General features: G+C 40.0%; 1 protein-coding gene across 2 annotated transcripts in view; it reads left to right on the forward strand.

The window, feature by feature from the left end:
- chd1 (chromodomain helicase DNA binding protein 1) overlaps positions 1-22,021 on the forward strand; it is a 159,280-nt gene that overhangs the window by 103,400 nt on the left and 33,859 nt on the right. For both annotated transcript variants that reach the window (XM_048527858.2, XM_048527859.2), the window contains exons 18-26: positions 808-879; positions 3,470-3,619; positions 3,929-4,077; positions 9,063-9,159; positions 10,501-10,596; positions 12,392-12,559; positions 19,051-19,208; positions 21,302-21,343; positions 21,477-21,604. In XM_048527858.2, coding sequence (XP_048383815.1) covers positions 808-879; positions 3,470-3,619; positions 3,929-4,077; positions 9,063-9,159; positions 10,501-10,596; positions 12,392-12,559; positions 19,051-19,208; positions 21,302-21,343; positions 21,477-21,604 — 1,060 coding nt within the window. The remainder of the gene's footprint in view (positions 1-807; positions 880-3,469; positions 3,620-3,928; positions 4,078-9,062; positions 9,160-10,500; positions 10,597-12,391; positions 12,560-19,050; positions 19,209-21,301; positions 21,344-21,476; positions 21,605-22,021) is intronic.

Below are 22,021 nucleotides of genomic sequence, written 5' to 3' on the forward strand. Positions count from 1 at the left end.
GTGCGAATTTCTTCTCAGGAACCAAGTGAATTGGAAGGGTCAGGCAATTGTATGGCCTCTATTCTGACATAAGAACGAGAAAGAGATTGCTGTTCTTAATTATAAGTGCACGTTTGAACTAAAATTAGGGATTAGAAGTAAAGAGGGATTTTTTTGTAGCTTGTTGCCCTTGTGGAGAATACTTAATAGGAACACTAGGCTTCTCTTTCTTTGAGCTCATGTTCTAAAGGTGTGAAATGATATTCATTTGCAACCCCAAAGCCAGACTCATTTGTTAGCCATTGTACAGATTGGTTGTAAAATGTTATTACTGTTCATACAGTTGATCAAAAATTGCTCTGTGTAACATTGAAATAAGAACTTCCTTGAACATGACATGGTCAGTGCGAAACCAGTTAGGTTTGAGAATTCAAAACAAACAAACACAGAAATTGCTGGTAAAACTGAGCTTTGCCATGGCTGTGAAGAGAAAACAGAGTTAATGTTTCAAGTCCTGTGACTCTTGTTCAAAAACATGTTGCCATATTTGAGTTTCTCCAACAATTTCTGATTCTGTTTGTCTCCGATCTCCAGTATCTGCAGTTCATTTTTTACTTTACATTTGAGGATTAGATTGTCAATCTTTGAGCCAGTTAACCTTTTGCATCCTTCATGTATGTTCTATGCAGCAGAGTAAATTGAATGATCTACAGAGATGAATGAGTGTCCATCATCAAAAGACAAATCTGTAGGATACAGTAATTATAAGTTTTCTTTCTGTACTTTGCTGTAGTGTGCTATGTAACAATGATGATTTTTCTTTTGCAGCGACTAGATGGATCTATTAAGGGCGAGTTAAGGAAGCAAGCATTGGACCATTTCAATGCAGAAGGATCGGATGTAAGCCATAACACTTTTTGTGTGTGTGTGTGTCTGCGTGAATGGGAATACGTAGTATAAGATTGAGTAAGAAGTGAAGAGAGTTATCTCCAATTCAGATGGCCATGGGCTTGAATCCCCAGGGCAAGAGTCTGTCCATTTTGTTCAGCTGAGATTTACATTGAGATTCGCTCACTACCTTATGTTGGTGAACAGAACAAAGAGAAATGGCTAGTTTAAATTTTTTGACCAAAGAGTCCTGTCATCAGATTACATTTATTCAGATTATAACTTTTTCTTGTCACTGCCATTTTTATTTTTAAAAATTGCATGTGTTCTGATCAAAAGTTATCCTGAAATGTTACCAGTTTACTGGTTCTAAAGAAGAGTGATACCAGACTTGGACATTAATTGTTTCTTTGTCCACTGTTGGACGTGCTGAGTTTCTCCAGCATTCTAGTGTTTGTTTCAGATTTCCAGCACCCATGGTATCTTGCTTTTAATATTGCTTTTATTATTTATGGTTGATCTGTCTTTCTATTTCAGATGCTGTTAGATCTGTTATGTAATTCTAGCATCTTCTTTGGCTTTGATTCAGATTTTAGTATGATGGTGATGCTACTGTTAGTTGTTGACAGATTGTCCCAAGCCTGCTTCCTCCAGTGAAGTTATTGTTTCTGACTTTTTCAAGATTCTTGTATTTGTGATACCTGATGCTGTACTTTCTCTTCGAAAAGAACTTTCAGCCATAAGCTATAGAAAAATACCATGAGACAATTTAACTGTACCAAAAATTTGATTAAATAGTGCAAAAGTTCAATAGTAACATATTTAATGCAACAGTTTCTGCTGATGCTGCCTTAAGGGGATGATTGTTATTGTCCCTGTGTGTGAAAGTTGCAGACTACCTGTTACAGGTTTATGACCAGTGTAGCTGATAAATTGTTTCACATGTGTGGGAAGCGTAGTTGACTTCACCTCAATGACAAGGCAATTAATCAACCAACCATAAACTGCTTTCCCATAAGGGACCAGCCATCAAGAGGGACAATAGACGTGCTCAAGCCTCTTGAAATGTTGCCTAACAACTGCCCAGAAACTGTCACAAAGTTTGTTTTTGATTGTGTGTGTTATTTGCAACAGTTTTGAGTTGGAGAAAGCAATGAAACTTTAACAATTTATATGTTCATTTTGACGCCACATACTTCCACAAAGGTCTATCTAAATTGTTCAAAGGGTAACTTCTAACAAATAGCGGAATATTGAAATATCCACTTCTAGTAAAGTGACAGAACAAAGATGACAAAAGGAATTTTCTGTCAGTGTTGATTTGCCCACTAAGCCTGTGCTAACTTAGAGAGAGCTGTCTGATTAGGTCTCCTCGCTTTCCCTTTTTCCATTACCAAATTATCTCCTTCCAGTTTTTATTCAATGCCATTCTGAAAATGGTCAAAAATCGCACTACACCAGGTTATAGTCTAACAGGCTTATTTGAAACCGCAAGCTTTTGGAGCCTCGCTCCTCCTTCAGGTGTCAGGATTAACACCTGAAGAAGGAGCAAAGCTCTGAAAGCTTGTGGCTTCAAATAAACCTGTTGGACCATAACCTGGTATCATGTGATATCTGACCGTGTTCACCCCAGTCCAACACCAGCACCTCCTCATTCTGAAAATGTTTATTGAATCTGCTTCCACCACACTCTTCAGGCAGTGCACTTAAAATCCTCATAAATTGCTTCATTAACCAAATCTCTTCTCGCCTCTAATTCTTTTCCGAGTTACCTCAAATTAGTTACTTGTTATTATTGACCCTTCTAAACTGGGAAGATCTCTCCTTATCTATTCCAAGGAACCATTCATGTTATTGAATACATCAACTAAATTTCTCATTAACATTTCTACACCTAGGACGTTGCTCGTTTCTCTAAGCCTTCCATGTAACTGAAGTCTTTCACCCTTGGTATCATGCTGATAATTTCCCCCTGCATCTTCTCAATAAAGTGTGGAACTTGAAGTGGAGACTGTAGTGGACACCTGAGGCCTAACCATTGTTTATAAATGTAAATATTCTGTTCCCTTGTGAACTAAATAAATTTAGTTTTGAATAAATAAATTTACCCCGGTCATCACAAGCTGTACCTATTTGATCAAACTTAATGAGTAAATCAGAATTTACTTAATATTTTTGTAATCCATGAGAATACATTTTGTAAACAACCTTATAGGACCAGCTGTTGAATTGGTGTACCTGTAAAACAGTCCCAGATAATTCACTTGCAAGTTGCTGTTTTCTTATGGAATGAAAGTTCTATTCAGCAACTTCTGAGAGATGGATGGTAGAGATTATTTGGATCCATTCATAAGAGCTAATAAAGTAAACTAATTTCAGCAGAATTCAGTAGATGTAGTATTTGTCAATTTGTATGTTATTTCCACATTCAATATAAGTATTTGTTCAAATGTTAAGAGAGAGAAAATTAAAATGTCTAGTCAACTGAAGGGAAAAACAATGCAAGAATATCATTTTCTCTCTTCATTACTGCGAAAAGACTTGGTAGTTGTGAGCTATTGTGAAGAAATTACTTTTGGAATTTGTCTGTTTATGACTACAGGATTTCTGCTTTCTACTATCAACCAGAGCGGGAGGGTTGGGTATAAACCTGGCATCTGCAGACACCGTAGTTATTTTTGATTCTGACTGGAATCCGCAGAATGATTTACAGGCACAAGCAAGAGCTCACAGAATTGGTCAGAAAAAGCAGGTAATTAATTTCAGTTGGTCAGGGTTTAGCATTTCACTTAATGTTTATTATTAACACTATATAGTTGAACTTTTTAAACCATGTTGAATGCGATTTTAACTTTAAATGTTTAGACTTACACTTTCACTGATTTTAAAAAGGCTTACTCCTAAAGCAAAATAGTTTATGTCTAATTATCAAAGATACACTATGTTTAGAGACTTGAGTGATATACCGAAAGAATCTTGCTGACCAACATCCTTATGAACCTAAAAAATTAGATTTTAAAATTCATCTGTGAGGATATAACATACATAATTTTTTTTTCAGGTTAATATATATCGGCTAGTTACAAAGGGAACAGTGGAAGAAGAGATCATTGAAAGAGCAAAGAAAAAGATGGTGCTGGATCACCTTGTTATACAACGAATGGATACAACTGGGAAAACTGTGCTACACACTGGCTCCAATCCTACAAAGTAGGTCGCAACGTTTTCCTGTGAAGTATCATTTACAGCCCAAGAACAATTCACTAAAAAATGTCATTTATTATTTAGCAACTCCATTAAGTAACTTGCCTTTGATTCTCTGCTGCTTGTATCTCTATGCATTCACAATTTACTGAAGAAAAGATTTCCCACTTTGCCAGGTTCTTACAGCCCTATCGTAGTGTTTAATATTTCTTGACTTAAGTTGCCTTTATTCTTTTCAACTTTGTTACTTGCATGTAATATTGGCTGTCATCCTGAACCTAGTTTTACCGGTATCTTAGAAAACTTGTCATTGTTCTTTTTGATTTTGGAAAACAAATACTGAGTTTGAGACAACATTAACGTTTAAACCACACAGAAATAAGTTGCTTTTGGGCAGAAGCCAAAACCAGTGACAAATGAAAATTTAGACTTCCTGTATGGTAATATAGTAAGTTACTGGAGCGGTAATTCAGAGATTCTGTCATCATGATGATGGATGGAGTTTAACAATGGTGATCAAAAAACAATTGTCATAAAAACCCATCAGCTTTGCCAGTGACTTTTGGTAAAGGAAACTTGTCATCCTTGTGTGCTCTGGGCTACTTGTGACTCTATTGTGGTATTGGAAGAGTGATCACCGCACAATCTTTCTGGAGATGATGTCCCAACTTCCCATTGCTAATACTCGTCACTGTGTTGTGTGGCAATACCAGCATGCTAAATGGAACAGGTTTCAGACAGATCTAGCAATTTGGGACTGAGCATGCATGAGGCACTGTGGGCTATCAACAGCAGCAGAATCATACTCCAACCCAATCTGTAACCTCATAGCCTGACATATCCCCCATTCAGTCACTACGATCAAGCTGGGGAATCAACGCAGGTTGAGTGGAGAGTGCGGAAGGGCATGCCAGTAGCAGCACCAGGCATACCTAAAAATGAAGTCAACCTGGGAAAGTTAGTTAACAGGACTACTTGTGTGGCAGACAGCATAAGCAGCAAATGATAGAGCTAAGCAAGCTCACAACCAATAGATCAGATCTAAGCTCAGCACTGCCTCAACAGGTGGTGAATGCTGATGGACCATTAAACAACTCACTGGAGGAGGAGGCTCCACAAACAGCCCAACTCTCAATGATGGAAGAGCCCAGCATATCAGTGCGTACAATAATTCTCAATAATTTTTAGCCATAAGTGCCGAGTGGATGATCCATCTTGGCCTCCTCCAGTGGTTCCCAGCATCACAGATGTCAGTCTTCAGCCAATTCGATTCAATCCACATGATGTCACAAAACGCTTGGAGGCACTGGGTGCAACAAAGACTACGGGCTCTTCTAACCTTCCATCAATAGTACCAGTGACTTGTGCTCTAGAACTTGCAGCACCCCTTGCAGTACAGTGACCACACTGGCATCCACTTAAAAACATGTACCAACAGCTTCTTCCCCTTGGTTATCAGACTTTTGAACAGATCCCTTGTATATTAAAGCTGATCCTTCTCTGCACCTTTCTGTATTGCTGTAACACTATATTCTACGTTCTGTTCTGTTATTCTGATGTACTTGCATAAGGTATGATTGCCTGGATTGCACGCAAAATAATACTTTTCGCTGCATTCAAGAAGTACCTGGATGAACACGTGAATAAGAAGGCAATAGAGGGATATGAATCCCGTAATGAAGACATTATTAATGTGGAAGGGCAAAATGTGTCGGTACTGCTTAGAGGGCCAAAAGGCTTGTTCCTATGATTATATTGTTCTTTTTTCTTATCTATTTATGTATTGAGGTTCTAATCATGGTCCCTGTGAAACTCTACTTGCCAACCTGAAAATGACTATTTGTCCGAACACCCCTTTGCTATTAACCAATCCTCTGTCCACGTTAGTATATTACCTCCAGTGCTGTGAGCACTTATAATGTGTAATAACCATTTTTTGTACCAATGTATCAACTATCTTTGGGAAATCCAGTTGTACTACTTTTATTTAGTTCTATTATCTAACCTGTCTGTCAGTTGTCAAAGTGTAGAGCTGGATGAACAGAGCAGATTTTCTGATGAAGGGTCTAGGCCCGAAACGTCAGCTTTTCTGCTCCTAAGATGCTCCTTGGCCCACTATGTTCATCCAGCTCTACACTTTGTTATCTCGAATTCTCCAGCATCTGCAGTTCCTATTATCCCTGTCATTTGTCTAATGTGATTTTCCTGTCAGAAAACATGTTGACTCTGCCTGATTGTTTTATGCTTTTCTAAATGTCCTGCCACTAATTCCCTAATGGTATCCAGCAATGACAAGATGTTATGCTAGCTGGCCTATGGTTTCCTGCTTCTTCCTATCTCCTTTGGATGGGGGCGTTACGTTTGCAACTTTCCAATCTGCTGGGACTTTTTGAGAATCTAGGGAGCTTTGCAAGATTATAACCAATGCATCAGTGTCTCCATTGTCATTTCTGGGATGCAGGCCATCCAGTCTAGAGACTTGTCAGCCTTCGGTCACATTAGTTTTCCTCTCCTAATTTTGCCCTTTGATTTTCCACTATTCCTGGGGTGTCACCATTATATTCTCCTAAAAAGACATACAAAATAATTGTTCAAAGTCTCTCCCATTTCCTTGTCTCCATTATTAATTATCCAACATTTAGATGTTTCTCTCTCTGTTCAAGAAAATAAAAGTGTGTGGAAAGCCTGCTCTCAAGTGTGGCAACACATGAGCAATTGCCAAATTGCAGGTTACTCCAACACTGCATGTATTTTCACATATTTAACAAAGGAAGCCTAGGATTCAAAGTTCGTTATCCTTAAAATTTAATATTCCATTTAAAGTTTCCCTTTAAAGTTTAACCAAAGCAGAACATTGTAGAACATCTGTTAAATGAATTACATCTAAAAACTGCTGATGACAGTCACAGTATCGTCACTAAGATCTTAGTGAAAGCTAATTGGGGGTGTAAAATCTTCACACTGTGCCAGCTGGACTGTGGTAAACATCTAACCATTATAAAAGCCTGGTCCAGTGAAAGCATGTAAAATTACAGCCAAGGAGGTGCAGGTGGGAGCAATTTTATGACTTAACAGTATCATACAAACGTAAAATGCATTGCGAACTGATGCCTGCAACTGTGCAGGGCTGTTACAGTACATCATTTTTAAAAAAAAGCAATTTTAACACACTTGGTTCAACAAAGCTTCCCTGTCACTGTAGCAAAGATAGTAAAATGAGTTCTGACCATGCATCAATTAACTTTGAGATAATTCAATACAATTCTGCGATATTATACTTCATCGGGAATATCTTACAGATCACTATAAGCATAATATTAATATGAGCATCATGTTTATGGTACTGGACTGATAATTGAGACGTGAATTATCTCAATTGTTGGGGTCTTTAAAATTCAATTAATTATATGAATTAGAATAGAACAGCTTTGTATCAGCAATTGTGGCCACCTACTGCCAGGTTGTCATAAGACCCAGCTATTCACTAATACATTTTAGAGAAGGAAACCAGTTATTATGCTGTCTGACTCGTTGATGCTTGTTACTGACAGGAATATGTTTAGCTCTAACTCTGCTCCATTGCTGACCAGTGCTAGAATCCTCCTGGAATTACTGCTGTCCTGTGACCTATCAGCCACGTCAGCATGAGAGAACGTCACTTTGTCACTTTCTCACAACCGATGAGCAGCACCAAGAACCTCGTTTGAAGCTTCCTCTCGTTCAGCAACATTGAGATGAAGTCATACCCCGTGTGAGGTGTTGACAGTTGTAACCCTCTGCTGACTTTGCTGCTGTGTTGGACTGAAAGCAGATCAGTATCAGCAATTCTTGAAATTAGAAAATGTTCAAATGGAAAACAGTATATGTTCAGTTGAAAGAGTGTCAAAGTGGCAGATCAGATATGGACAAGCTTGCTAATCACTACTAACTGCCGTCACTCAGCTAATGTATCGGTACTTTTCCATATTGAATACCATGTGGAAGAAGGGCACAAGATGTACTCTGGATGGAGACTTCAATGTGCACTCCTAACCAGGGTGGCCAAGGCTGATGAGTATATTGGTGGTAGCTGGGAAGAGAATAAAAAATGGGGCAAACCTATTTGATTTCATCCTTGCTAATTTACCTGGCTCAAATGTATCTGACCGTGACAGGATTAGTTGGAGTTCCTTACATGGTGGATGCACAAAAATTCTTCTTCCTCCCTGTCTCCTAAATTTCTTGCTTAATTATTTAACCTTTGCCCCAAGTTCTTGCGCTGTCAGGTATCAGAAACAGCATTTTTTTTACCAACCTAACCTGAATCTGTCATAATCTTGTACACACCTATTAAATCTCTGCCCCATCACCTTTGTTCTAAGGGGAATAGCCCCGTTAATTGGCACCTTATCCATCATCCTCCACCACTAGCACACAATGACAAGCAGTGTATATCCCTTGCAAGATGTGCTGTATTAACTTGCCAAAGCCCCTTAGAATCATAGAACCCCTACAGTTTGGCCCACCTGGGACACCTGATACTCAGAAGGAGAAGGGCAGCATTGCATGGGAATGCCAGTACCCGCAAGTATCCCTCCAAGTTGCACACCACCCTGACTGGAAACTGTGTTACCCTTTTTTCATTCACCTGGTCAAAATCCTGGAATTTCTCTTCCCAAACCAGATTACTTATAGCAGTTCAAGAAGGCTGCTCACCATTTTCTTTTCAAGGGCAGTTGAAAAATAAATGCTGGTCTTGTCATCAATTCCAAAGAACAAATATGAAAAAGAAACCTCCACTATAAATAGCTAATCAAAAATTTGAATCCACTTTCTTCTTCTTAAACTCAACAGCAGACTTTCAAGAATTCTTACCAGAATGGGACTTAACTGTGGAAATCATGTTGCAGACTGTGTGCCAGAATTTCAGTTCATTTCCAAATCTAGAGTCCTTGTTAGGATTGTGGTCAAGAACCCACAATTTTATTTGGTTTTATCTCTTCTAATTTCAGCTCTACACCTTTTAATAAAGAAGAGCTGGCAGCTATCCTGAAGTTTGGAGCTGAGGAACTTTTTAAAGAGCCAGAAGGAGAGGAACAAGAACCACAGGTAGCTGAACAACAAGGGTTGACCTTTTGTACGCTTATAATACTTATCTGAAATTAAATGTTTTTAAACAAATTGCTGGAAATACTTCTCCCTTCTGTCTGATGTGTTCACGATTTTTTATTCCAGGGCATTGCAAGTTTCAAATCTATCTAAGTTAGTCTATTCAGGTCATGTACTAATCTTGTCGACATGGGCTTAGATTCCTTAACGTCAGAAGTTTGTGTTTCCTAATGTTTCACACCCCTCATCATTGAATACGACTTCCAAAATATCATGGCTTAAATTTAGCCATAATAATGACGATTTAACTGGGAGCTTTGATTGGTTCTTTCTACTTGTGAACATGTATGTTGCACTCCTACAGAGTCACTTCCAAGCAGTTATCATGGCCCACCTTTTCTGATATGGAGAGGTGCCTCCAACTCAAACTTACTTGCTGATGCAGCACAGGATGTTGAAGTCCTGACCTGCATGCTTCCACAGTTCTAATTTGGAAGTTTACAGTTCTAATTGTTGGCTTTATCCTCCTGGATTGTTTTGTGATTTCAATGACAGTGGGACCGGGTGACCACAAACATGGAAGATTGGACTGGGTGCAATTTATCCTGGTTTTATGTTGGTTTCCTTGTGTGCTTTCATAACAGGCAGAAAAACAACAAAACTGGCAGGTAAATCAGCTGGAGTGCCAACCCACAGCAATATTCAGTCTCTGTACTGGTAGTGCAGGAATTCTATCCTGCACCACAGGCAGAGCTCATCCTCTCCTACACCCCAGACATGTTTACTCTTCCTCCTGACTTATCTTCCAGAAACCCTGAGTGGCATCTATTTCTCCATTCTATATTCTTTGCCCTGCTTTCTCCACATCCAGTACATACAACTGAGAGCAGTAGACCAAACAAAACATCCCACCCGATTACATTTCGAAAAGTGACGTCAAAATGGATAAAAATGTAGGTTTGTACATTTCAAACTAAGATTAAACTTCTGGAGAGTTAAGTTGCACAAAAATGAGTTATTTTATAAGACAAAGCCTTGATTTCTCTTCAATTTAAAACATCCTTCTGAGGAAGGGTCACTGAACCCGAAATGTTATGATTTCTCTCCACAAATGCTGCCAGACCTCCAGAGCCTTTCCACCAATTTCAGTTTTTGTTTAAAACACCTTTATGCTATTCTTGCTTAACTTTTGATCCTTGAGATTACTTCTAAAGGCACAAAAGGAAAACAAGTCTGAAATGTTTTAACACAATTTAAAAGCACGCTGTAGAAGCATTGGAAATCAGTTGAGCATAATATTGACAATACATTTAAATTTAAAAAGCTAAATTGTTTTTGTAGGAAATGGATATTGATGAAATTCTTTGCCGTGCTGAAACTCGTGAAAATGAACCTGGGCCTACCACTGTTGGTGAAGAGTTGCTATCCCAATTCAAGGTACTGGAAACTACATGGTGTTACATTTACTGGGATCTGCTAACTTGCGTACAGTACTCGGAGATTTAACAAGAACTTGTGCTGCCAGGGTATAAGTAACTCATTGATTAGACCAAAGGCATCACCAAAATAAAAGTAAAGCAAGAATTGCTGTTGTTTCAGTTTGAAGGCCAGGTCAGTCAGCAGTATCTGTCACATCGGGCAGCTACACTGCTGGTTCTAAAACTAGGATTTAGAGCAGTCAAATTTTTGATATGTTTCAGAATAGACTTTGAAATTCCAACAGTATGTAAGAAGTAAATTATGTTTTAAGCAAAGCTTTTTTAAAATTGGAGAGGAGTTGTCATGAATTTCATAATGAGAGGAATGGGAGAAGGTTTTGGGATTTTGCCAGTTTTCAGCTTGTGTGACTGATCAAAACTGCACTGTAATTTTCTTAGCATTAACCTATACTCTGTCTTTGGCAATCAGTCTTTTTAATGATTGCACCAGCTTGCATGGATGAAATGTCCTAATGCTAAAATCCAGATTGCCGCAACACCGTTCTGTCAGCAGACTAAGTGAAGAACTTTCCTCCCCCCAGGAATAACCATGATGTCCTTTACATAAAAGGCCCAGTTTTTGAATAGCAATGCTTGAGATTCTGTATCTGTAGAGTAGTGATATTGCTGTCTTAAAGACACACATGTAAAAATATATGTTTGCTTTCGGGTGAGCTGGTCAGTTCGATTTGTTACTTCCATTCTAAGCATTGAGATCCTTAATATTCATGATTTATTGTTAAATGCAGTACATTACATGTAAGATTAACTGTTAGCCATTCACAAACTTACAATCAGCCGTTCAGGCCCTTGACACAATCAGCAGCTGTCTGTGTACTACTCCAATTGATCTTAATCTCATTATCCTTCTACTAACTCCTTTTACTTGATATTATCCAACTATTTAGAAACAATAAGGTTTACCAGATAACTGCACATATGGGAATTAAGCATGTCATGGCTTCAACTGCAATAGTAAATCTGTAATTTAGAGGGTATGGAAGGTTAGTTGAATTTTTTTTGAGGATTCAGAAATGTGATTAAAATGGTCCAATTCAGGAAACGTTGCCTGTGGTATTCTCCTTTATTCTTTCATGGGATGTGAGCATCTCTAACAAGGCCATCATTTGTTGTCCATTCCTAATTACTGTTCAGGTGGGTAGCTTGTTTCACTGTTTCCGAAGGCTGTTAGCAGTCAGCAACATATCAGTGGGTCTGGAAATGCCTATAGGCCAGATCGGGTAAGGGTGGCAGATTTCCTTCTCTCAAGTGTTTTAAAGTTGCTTCTTGCTTTCTAGGTAATCATCCCTGATTGTTGGTGACCTGAATCAGACAGCATGCTGTATCTAAAAGCTTAACTCTGAATATGTAAAAGTTGCACCAAGAAAACAGTATGCAACAGTTCAAAATATCTATTTATAGTGTAGGCAATTGAACCACCTACCTGTTCCTGTCTCCTATTGATATAATGAAAGGAGGGTGAGAAGCTCTGGATCTGAGCTCAGCTTACACCCAAAAGCCACAGACAGAAGAATTAGATGTCAGTTTAGTGGTAATTTCGCCAGTGCTGAAGAAGGTTTGAACTTCAGATATGCCACTTGTTACATAGAATGGTCATTAATTGCATAGAATTTGATGTTTAGTTTTATTCATAATTTTAACCATTCATTTTCTAGTTTAGTTTTCAGTTTATAAACTGATCTCTGTGCGATCCTGTAGAAATCATCCTGGAACTTCCCCCTCTTCCCCATCAGGTGGCAAATTTCTCCACAATGGATGATGACCTTGAACCTCAGCGCAATACCAAGGACTGGGATGACATTATTCCAGAAGCACAACGGAGAAGGATGGAAGAGGAAGAACGACAGAAGGAACTTGAGGAGATCTACTTGCTTCCTCGAATGCGTAACTGTGCCAAACAGGTAAATGTTAAAGCACAGGGCTCACGACCAAGCTTGGAAAATCTGGGAAGAGGACAGAGCTCTGGAGGACTGGGAAACTGGCAGTGGTAATTGTGTGGTCTCCACTTGCAGTGATTCTGGTTCAGCCATTGCACATTATCAGCACCTCTTGTCTGAGAGAATGAGGGCACTGGTTAAGATCACCAGTTGTTAGATTCAGAGTTAAAAGCTGGAAAGACATAACCAATACTTGTACATCTGAAGCTTTTCTTTCAGATTTACTAGAACAGACAGAGGTGTTGAAATGGGCTAGAAAATTAAAAGTATTAGAGAATTGACAGTTCAGTGTCCTGATTACAGGCCAAACCAAGGTGCGATCACACAATCAGCATTTCATCCTCCATGTATAGAGAGGGCCACATTGTGAGAAATGACAGAGTAGAGCCAGCAGAACAATACACAGGACATTTTAATCCTCTGGTATGGAATCAAAATAAGTACTCATACAGGTTAGTATTTCAACTTTGCTTAAAAGAGGAACGTTTTCAATACGTTTAACACTACAAAATGCAACTTAATTGTACCATGAAAATGCACTGCTGCCATTGTCTGGCTATTATTTGTATTGCAGTAACAAGTAAGATCATAAGGACAGACATCAGCATTTAGAGTAAATCAAGCCATCTGTTCCATTTATTATGATCATAGCTGTTCAAACACCGAGATGCCTTTTGACTGTGTAATCCCCACAACCCTTGATGCCATTGCTAATCAAAAGTTTGTCAACCTTCACTTTAAATATAGTCAAAAACTGAGCTTCCACAACCCTATAAGAAAGAATTCTGAAATTTCACCAGCCTCTGAAGGGAAAAGAAAACATTCCTCATGAGTTCTAAATTCTAAATACTTCTTATTTTTAAATAGTACTCCTCTAGACTCCTCAGGTAGGGCAAGCATCTTCCCTGCATTGAACCTGTCCAACCCTTTTAAGTACTTTGTAAATTTCAACGAGATCACTGCGTATTCTTCCAAAGTCTAGAGAATACAGGTCTGGTTTGTCCAATGTCTCTTCATAGAACAGTTCTCCCATCCTGGGAGTCAGACTGTTGAACTTTCATTGCACTCCCTGTAAGACAATAATATCTTTCCTCAGATGAGACCATAATTTCTCACAATACTCCAGGTGTGGTCTAACCGAGCTTTTACATAATTGAAGCAAAACTTCATTACTCCTGCACACTCGTCCTCTTGTAACAAAATATACCATTCCGTTAATCTTCCTAATAACTTGCTATGCGTGCAACTTAGTTTTCAGCAACTTATTGACCAGGGCACCCAAGGCTCCCTTGATACCTGCACTTTTAAACTCTCATGTTAAAAAATTTTCTGCATGTCTGTTCTTCCTATCAAAGACAATAACCATAATTTTTTACACATTGTGTTCCATTGGTCAGGTTTTTCCCAATCACTGTGCGTGTCCAGATCCTCCTGAAAATATTTTACATCTTCCTCACTACACGTTTCTACTCAGCTTTGTATTATCTGCAAACTTGGAAGTATTACACTTGGTCCACATGATTACTTTGCTTCTCGTACAAAAAGTTTCTGTCATCTGATTTATACCTTTCTCTACACTGTTCTGCTATTTGGAGGACTCTTAATAAGGTCATCTAATGTTTGCTGTCCCTAGCTTTATCCAAACAGATTCCACACATTGTTTCCCTGATCTGAGATCCTGGCTTGTATTATCAGCACAATTCCACTTTTTCTTCTTGTTTGTTCTTCCTGAATATTCAATTCCCAGCCCTGATCCCCATGTTTCTATAATGGCAGTTAGATCATGCCTACATATCGTTATTTGTGCCTTTAGATAATCCACCTTGTTGTCAACACTACCTACATTCAGGTCGAGCGCCCCTAACTTTATCTTTTTGGCATAATTCTACAGGCAAGATATGCTGTATGCTCAGCTTTGTGTCTCCTCTCTTTTAATCTCTCTCTCTTTTTCCATTTCCAGCCAAACTCCCAGTTTGGGTTACCCTTCAGGTTACCATTCCCGACAAGTTGATTGAAACTAAGCCCAACTGCACTAACACATCTAGCTATGGTGATATCAGTCCCAGTTCTATTAAGATGTAATTGCTTCTGCCTATGTAGACTACCTCAGAAGTGTGACCCACCTCCCCCGCTTCTTCCAATTCGTTCACTCAATTGATTCTCTCGTTCTTGTGCTCGTTAACATGAAACATTGGGAGTAATCCTGAGATTACTGCTCTTGTGATTCTGCTTTTTAATTTCTTTTCTAACTTCCCAAATTCTCCTTTCAGGATCCCTCTCCCTGTCTATGTCATTCACACTAATATGGGCCATGATCCACCTCTCGTGACTGATGTCCTTCAGTTTGTATGTTTTTCAATCTGTCGACTGTTAACAGCAAGACCAATGACAAATTCTTTGCCATGTTCCATTTGACTTCACTGAAAAGTTGGATAGTGCCCTATTTTTCAGAATCATAAAACCATTACTGTAAGAAAAAGGAGCAGAATTTAGCCACTTGACCTGTTCAGCCTACTTTGCCATTCAATCATGGGCCATATGTGTTTCAACTCCATTCTGCGGCCGCCTTCTCTGTGGCCTGGGTCCCTTACCAATCAAAAACCTGTCTGTCATAAATACACTCAATGACTTGACCTCTGCATCAATGAGTTCTCCAGATTTGCTACCCTCTGGCTGAAGAAATTCCTCCTCATCTGATTTCTAAAGAGATTTCTTCACCCTGAGGCTGTGCCCCTGGGTCCTAGTCTGTCCAACTAGTGGAAGCATCTTCTCCATGTCCACTCTATCCAGGCCTCTCAGTATTCTGTAAGTTTGAAATAAGATCTCCCATCATCCTTCTAAACTTCTACAAGTACAGATCCAGAGTCCTGAACCTCTCCTGACACGACAAGCCCTTCATCCCAAGGTCATCCTTGTAAGCTTCCTCTGGATCTTTTCCAATGCCATTACATCCTTCTTTAGATATGGGGCCCAAAATTGTTGTCAGTATTCAAAATGTGGTCTGTCCACAACCTTAATACAGCGTGAGCCGTACATTTCTGCTTTTGTATTTGAGTTCTTCTGAAATGAAGAAGAACTATTGACTTCTTCATTTGCCTTCCTAACAGCAAACTGAACCTTCCTGTTAACCTCAAGAGAATCCTGAACTAGGACTCCTAAGCCCCTTTGTGCTTCAGATTTCTGAAGCTTCTCCCTGTTTAGAAAATGTCATTGCCTCTATACTTCTTACCAAAAATGCATAACTCCTCACTTTCCCACATTGTATTGCATCTGCCCCTTCTTCCCCCCGCTCTCCGAGTCTGCCCAAGTCCTTCTGTAGCCTCCAGTTCTTCAATATTATATGCCCCTCCACATATCTTTGTGTCATTTGCAAGCATAACAATGGCCTTAGTTTTCCATCCAAGCTGTCGATGGATAACATGAATAATTGTGATCTCAACACTGACCCCTGCGGAACTCCACTAGAACTGACTACCATCCTGAAAATTATCCTCGCTCTGTGCTATCTTTCAGTCAGCCTATCCTCTATCCATGCCATTACCTTGCCCCAACACACACTCAGTAGCATCCTGTGCGGAACCTTGTCAGAGGCCTCCCAGAAATCTCAACAGACCCCGTTCACTGGCTCTCTTCCATCCAACTTGTTAACAGCTCACATTCTAACAGATTTTATCAGGCATGATCTCCTCTTGACAAAGCCACACTGATTCGCACTCTTCTGCACTCTTTCCAACTTCCTTCCTGTCGTAAGATGACCAAAATGGAACACGATACTCCAAGTGCGGCCTGTGCCACTTCAACGTAACTTTACAGCTGCTACACTAAGTGGCCTGCCTGAAGGAGACCAGTGGGCCAAAATCCACCTTCACTGCCCTGTCTATGTGTTGACCCCACTTTCAGACACACGTGCACCTGATCTCCAAGGTCCCTCTGTTCCACTATACCCTTCTTAACTTCTTTCCTAGCTCTCTATAATCACCCTGCAGGACCTCATCCTTATTTCTATTGATGTCATTTGTGCCAACATGCACAATGACTTCTGGCTGCTCACTCTCCCCCTTGAGAACGTTCTGCTGCTGCTCTGAGACATCCTGGATGCTGGCACTCAGGAAGCAACCCCTCCATCCTGAATTCCTGTCTGTGGTCACAGAATCTCCTGTCCGTCTGCCTGACTGTTGAGTCTCCTGTCATTAAAGTCCTGTTTACCTTTACCCTTTCCTGCTGTGCCCCAGAGCCAGCCATAGTACCACCGACCTGGCTACTGCTTTCTCCTGAACAGTCATCACCCCCAACAGTTTCCAAAATAGTATAACTTGTTTTCGAGGGGAATGGCCACAGGGGATTCCTGCACTGTCTCCCTCCTCCCTTCGCCTCTCCTGGTGGTCACCCAGCTACTCTCTGCCTGCACCTTAGGTGTGACCACGTCACTAAAACTCCTAACTCTGATGCACTCAGCATCTCGGACAATCCCAAGTGCGTCCGGTTCTGTTTCTATAACACGGTCTCACAGCAGCTGCAGTTGGGTGCACTTCCCACAGGTGTAGTCTTCAGAGACGATGGAGGTTTCCCTGAGCTCCCATGTCGTGCAGGAGGACCATGGCAATGCCCTAACTGGCATCTCAAATGCTCTACGTCTAAAGAGGAAAGTTAAAAGGACTTTACCTGAAAATACCTGTACTTTTTGCTGAACCACTGCTTACCAAATCTTGTCGAGCCAATGCCTTACTACTTACTCTTCTACCAACAAATTTTCAATTACACATCTCTCTTGCCTCTCTTTTTTGGCTAGCAGAGGAGGAAGGGAGGGAGGGAAACACGTGTTGGAATGTTTCAGGTTGTGTCTGAAGTTAGGTTCCTGAAAATTTCCATAATCTCTGTCCTATTGTTTGTTCTGGAAATTTTAGTTACCTTTGCCGAGCCTTTTTCACCCTCCCTTAACTTTTTTCTGTTTTAGCTAACTGAACCCTCTCCACCCTCCACTCACTTCAGTTTAAAGACCTATCCAACACTGGTTACACAATTCCTCCAGGACTCTGGTCCCAGCATGATTCAGCCTGTACCATCTGAACCGCTCGTTCCTTCCCCAGTACAGGTGCCATTTTCCTATGAATTCAAACTCATTTCTCTGACACCAATTCTTGAGCCACGTGTTTAGCTCTTTAATCTTGTTGACCCTGTATGAATTTGCTCATGGCTCAGGCTGTAATCCAGAGATTATTACATTTTGGTTCTGCTTTTTAATTTAGCCTCTAGTTGCTCATAATCCCTCAGCAGAACCTCTTTCTCGTTTCTATCTGTATTGCTGGTACCTAAGTGGACCAGGGGAACTGGATCTTTTCCCTGCCTTTTCAAGTTCCTCTGCAGCCCAGATGAGATCGTGCACCCGGGCACCAGGCAGGCAACACAGCCTTCAGGATTGTTGACCCTGGCTGCAGAGAATAGTGTCTATTCTCTTGACTGTATTATTCTGATTACAAACACATTTTTCTTTTCTCTTCACTTTTGAATGGTGTACCATGGTGTTAAGCTCAGTTTGCTTATCCCTGCTGCTCCTGTTCTTACCCACACAGGGAGCAAGATTCTTAAATCTGTCAGATGAGTTCAAAGGTTGAGGCTCCTTCAGCACTATTTCCTATATCCCGCTACCTGCCTCGGCCATAGTCACACCCTCCTGTCCCGAATCGCCTGAATTTGAGTAGTTAATCTAAGGGGTGTGTCTGCCTCCTGAAACGCATTGTCCAGGTAATTTTCCGGCTCCTTCATGTGTCACAGCGTTCAAAGCTCAGTCTCGAGCTCATCAGCTGTGAGCTGGAGTTCCTTGAGCAACCAAGACTTGTGGTCACTGTGAACAACAACGGGGCCCATGAGTTCCCACATCTTGCAGGTGCAACACATCGCCTGGCTTGGCATCTGTATTTTAATGACTTAGTTCTTATTTTGATTTGTAAAAAAATTAGCACTAGTCTTTTAGTTTGTAACCCATAAATATTTCTCCTATTTAGCTTCAATCGGAAAGTAACCTATATTTGTCAAATCAGATGCTACTATCTACCAATGAACTGACGGTTTACATGTGATGTCACTCATTTAGGCTGAGTCACTGATCTTGGACTGCAATTTATGCTATTTAAAAAAAAATTACAATCTATGAACCAAAAAAACAAGCAAAAAGCACCTATATCCCTCTGCACTAAATTCCTGTGCCGCCTCCAAATTCCCCAAGCAATATACTCACTCAGGCTGTCTCATTCTGGATGTGATTTCTCCTTCCTGAGCGTGCAAAGCTTACTGTTCTATCGGTGAGGAATTGGTGACACTTAAGAATCTCAAACTGCATTCTTCAATGTTTTCAATGATACAGTTTGTAGTTTATTCAGCTACTGATAAAGTAGTTTGCCATTGGTAAGATGGGGTGTAGAATTAGTGTTTTGCTCATGTCTCATTCTGTGCTTCAGATTAGTTTTAATGGAAGTGAAGGGAGGCGAAGACGGAGACGTTCTTCAGAGTCAGATAGTGACTCAGTTTCAGAAGGGAAACGTCCGAAAAAACGTGGGAGACCTCGAACCATTCCGCGTGAAAATATTAAAGGTTTTAGTGATGCCGAAATTCGGAGGTATGTTCTAAATTGTACTAATTTAGTAGAAATTATTCTTTTTCTTCGTAGTACACTCATTTTATATACTGGCTACTAAAACTTATTTTGTCAAATATTAATTGGTTAAAGTTTGGTGGAAATATTACTGTACCTATCCTCCTCCAAATCATACAATGTTTTGGCTTCAATTGCTTTCCATGGTCATGAGTTCCAGAGGTTCATCACTCTTCGGGTGAAGATATTTCTCCTTGTCTCTTTTAAGTGGTTTATCCTGCATCTTTAGACTGTGACCCCTGGTCTGGACTTCCTGCCATGGGGAACACTGTTCCTGCGTTTACCCTGTTTAGTCCTCTTAGAATTTTATAGGTTACCATGAGATCCCCTCTCAGTTTTCTGAACTCCAGCGAATATAAACCTAACCAATTTAACCAGTCCTCATACATCAGTCCCAGTATCTCAGAAATCAGTCTAGTAACCTTTCACTGCATTCCTACGTAACAAGAACATACTGTGATAGGGAGACCAAAACTGCACACAATATTCCAGGTGTGGTCTCACCAATGCCTTGTATGATAGCAGCAAGACATTTGTGCTCCTGTATTTGAAGGACAACATACTGTTTGCCTTTATATACCACCTGTTTACTGCATGCTTACCTTTGGCACCTGATGTAAGAGATTACCCAGGTCTCGTCACCCATTCCCCTCTCAATTCATAGCCATTCAGATGATCTGCATTCCTGGTTTTGCCACCAAAGTGGATAAGTCACATCTAACCACTTAAACTGCATCTGCCATGCATGTCTCCATTCACTCAGCTTGTCCAGATCAAACTGAAGCAACTCTGCATCCTCCTCACAGCTGACCCTCCCACCCAGCTTTGCAACATGCAAGTTTGAAGATATTGCCCGTAGCCCCTCATCCAAACCATTAATAGACGTAGTGAATAGCTGGGATCCAATGCCTGATTCTTGCAGCATCTATGCTAACCACGGCCTACCATTTGGAAAAAGACCCATTTATTCCTCCTCTTGGATTCCTATCTGCCAATCAGTTTGCTATTCATCTCAATATAGTACCCCAAATCCCATGAGTTTTAGTTTTGCACATTAATCTCTTGTGTGGAACTTCGTAGAAATCCATCTGAAAGTCCAAGTAAAGCATGTTCACTGGCTCCCCTTCAGTTCTATTAGTTGCATCCGTGGAGAATTCCCATAGATTTCCCTATTGATATTAGGGCTCATGATCTTCCTTTTGTAAATCCGTGCTGATTCTGTCTGATCTTGCCATTGTTTTCCAAGTGCTCAACTATTAGTTCTATTATAATGAATTCTAGTACTTGCCCCACTATCAGCATCAGGCCGACTGGTCTGTAATTGTCAGTTGTCACTCTGCCTACTTTCTTAAACAGAGGGTTTACATAAGCTACCCATCAATCTGTAGGAACTTTTCCACTGTCTGTAGAATCTTGGAAGATAACCGCAAGTACACCTGCTATTTTTAGGGCCATTTCTTTCTAATACTGATTTCCTTCAGCACCTCTTTCTCACTAAACCCTGTGATCGCCAACATTTCTCTTATATTATTTGTATCCTTGTTTGTGAAAATAGAACTTGGTTAGCTATTTCTTTGCTCTGTTACAAATTTTTCTTGTCACCAATCTTTTCCCTTGACATGCCTATAAAAATTTTTACAATCAGTTTTAATGTTCTCCGCAAGCTTACTCCCATAGTCTGTTTTCCCTTTCCTAATCAATCACTTTGTTCTGCTTTGCTGAATTCTAGGCTGTTCCTACTCCTCAGTTGTGTTGTTTCTTTCTGGCCAATTTGTATGTATTTTCTTTGGATATAATACGATTTCTGATGTCCCCTGTAAGCCGTGGTTTGGCCAACATTCCTGTTTTGCTTCAATACGAAAAGCATACATTCTAATCTCCGATACTTTTTGGCCAAGTGAAAATTAAAATCCAGTTGACTTGAGTTGAAATGACAGTGATTTGGGCTCAAGGTACACAATTATTCATTTCAAATATACTGAGAAGTACATGATTGTGCCCATTCTAAATTGTGTATGATGTGGCTGAATGTGTCAATACCACTTTGTGTTTATTAGATTTATCAAGAGCTACAAGAAGTTTGGCGGACCTCTGGAAAGGTATGCTTTATGCAAATGCAGTTTGTGTACAACTGGAGCAACCTGTCCTGAATTTGTTTATTCCATTATCTATAATAGTTGCAAAATTATAATTAAAACAGTGCATTATAACCTAATGGATCTTTCATTACAGGTTAGAAGCAATTGCACGAGATGCTGAATTGGTAGATAAGTCAGAAGTAGATCTCAGGCGGTTAGGAGAGATGGTGCATAATGGCTGTATTAAAGCTCTACGAGAGTCCACAGGCCAGGAGAAAACAGGTATTCATTATAGTTTACAAATCATTTAGAGTTATCAATGTAAGTACAAAGTTGTAATCCTGAATTATACACATACTAGACTTGAACAGAATGTAAGTATTGTTCGTCAATGAGTAACACTGTCACCTCTCAGAAAGTTGTGAGCATATGTCTCAGTCCAAACATTTCACTGCAGAACCAAAGGCGTATTGTCCGAAACCTTAAAATTGAAGTTCCACCCTTTTCAACGTAGGTTGACCTTAAATTGTCTCTCTTTCAAAGAAGATCACAGTATTTAGTCCCTGCGACCTGGCCAGTATTCATCACTGAACTGGTGCCACCAAAACAGATCAACTGGTCATCGTAATATTTCTGCTTATGATAAATTGGCTACCAAATTTCCTGCATTGCAACGTTGACTACACTTAAAAAGACAAT

This window comes from Stegostoma tigrinum, chromosome 3 (assembly GCF_030684315.1).
Source record: "Stegostoma tigrinum isolate sSteTig4 chromosome 3, sSteTig4.hap1, whole genome shotgun sequence".
Taxonomy (NCBI): Eukaryota; Metazoa; Chordata; class Chondrichthyes; order Orectolobiformes; family Stegostomatidae; genus Stegostoma; species Stegostoma tigrinum.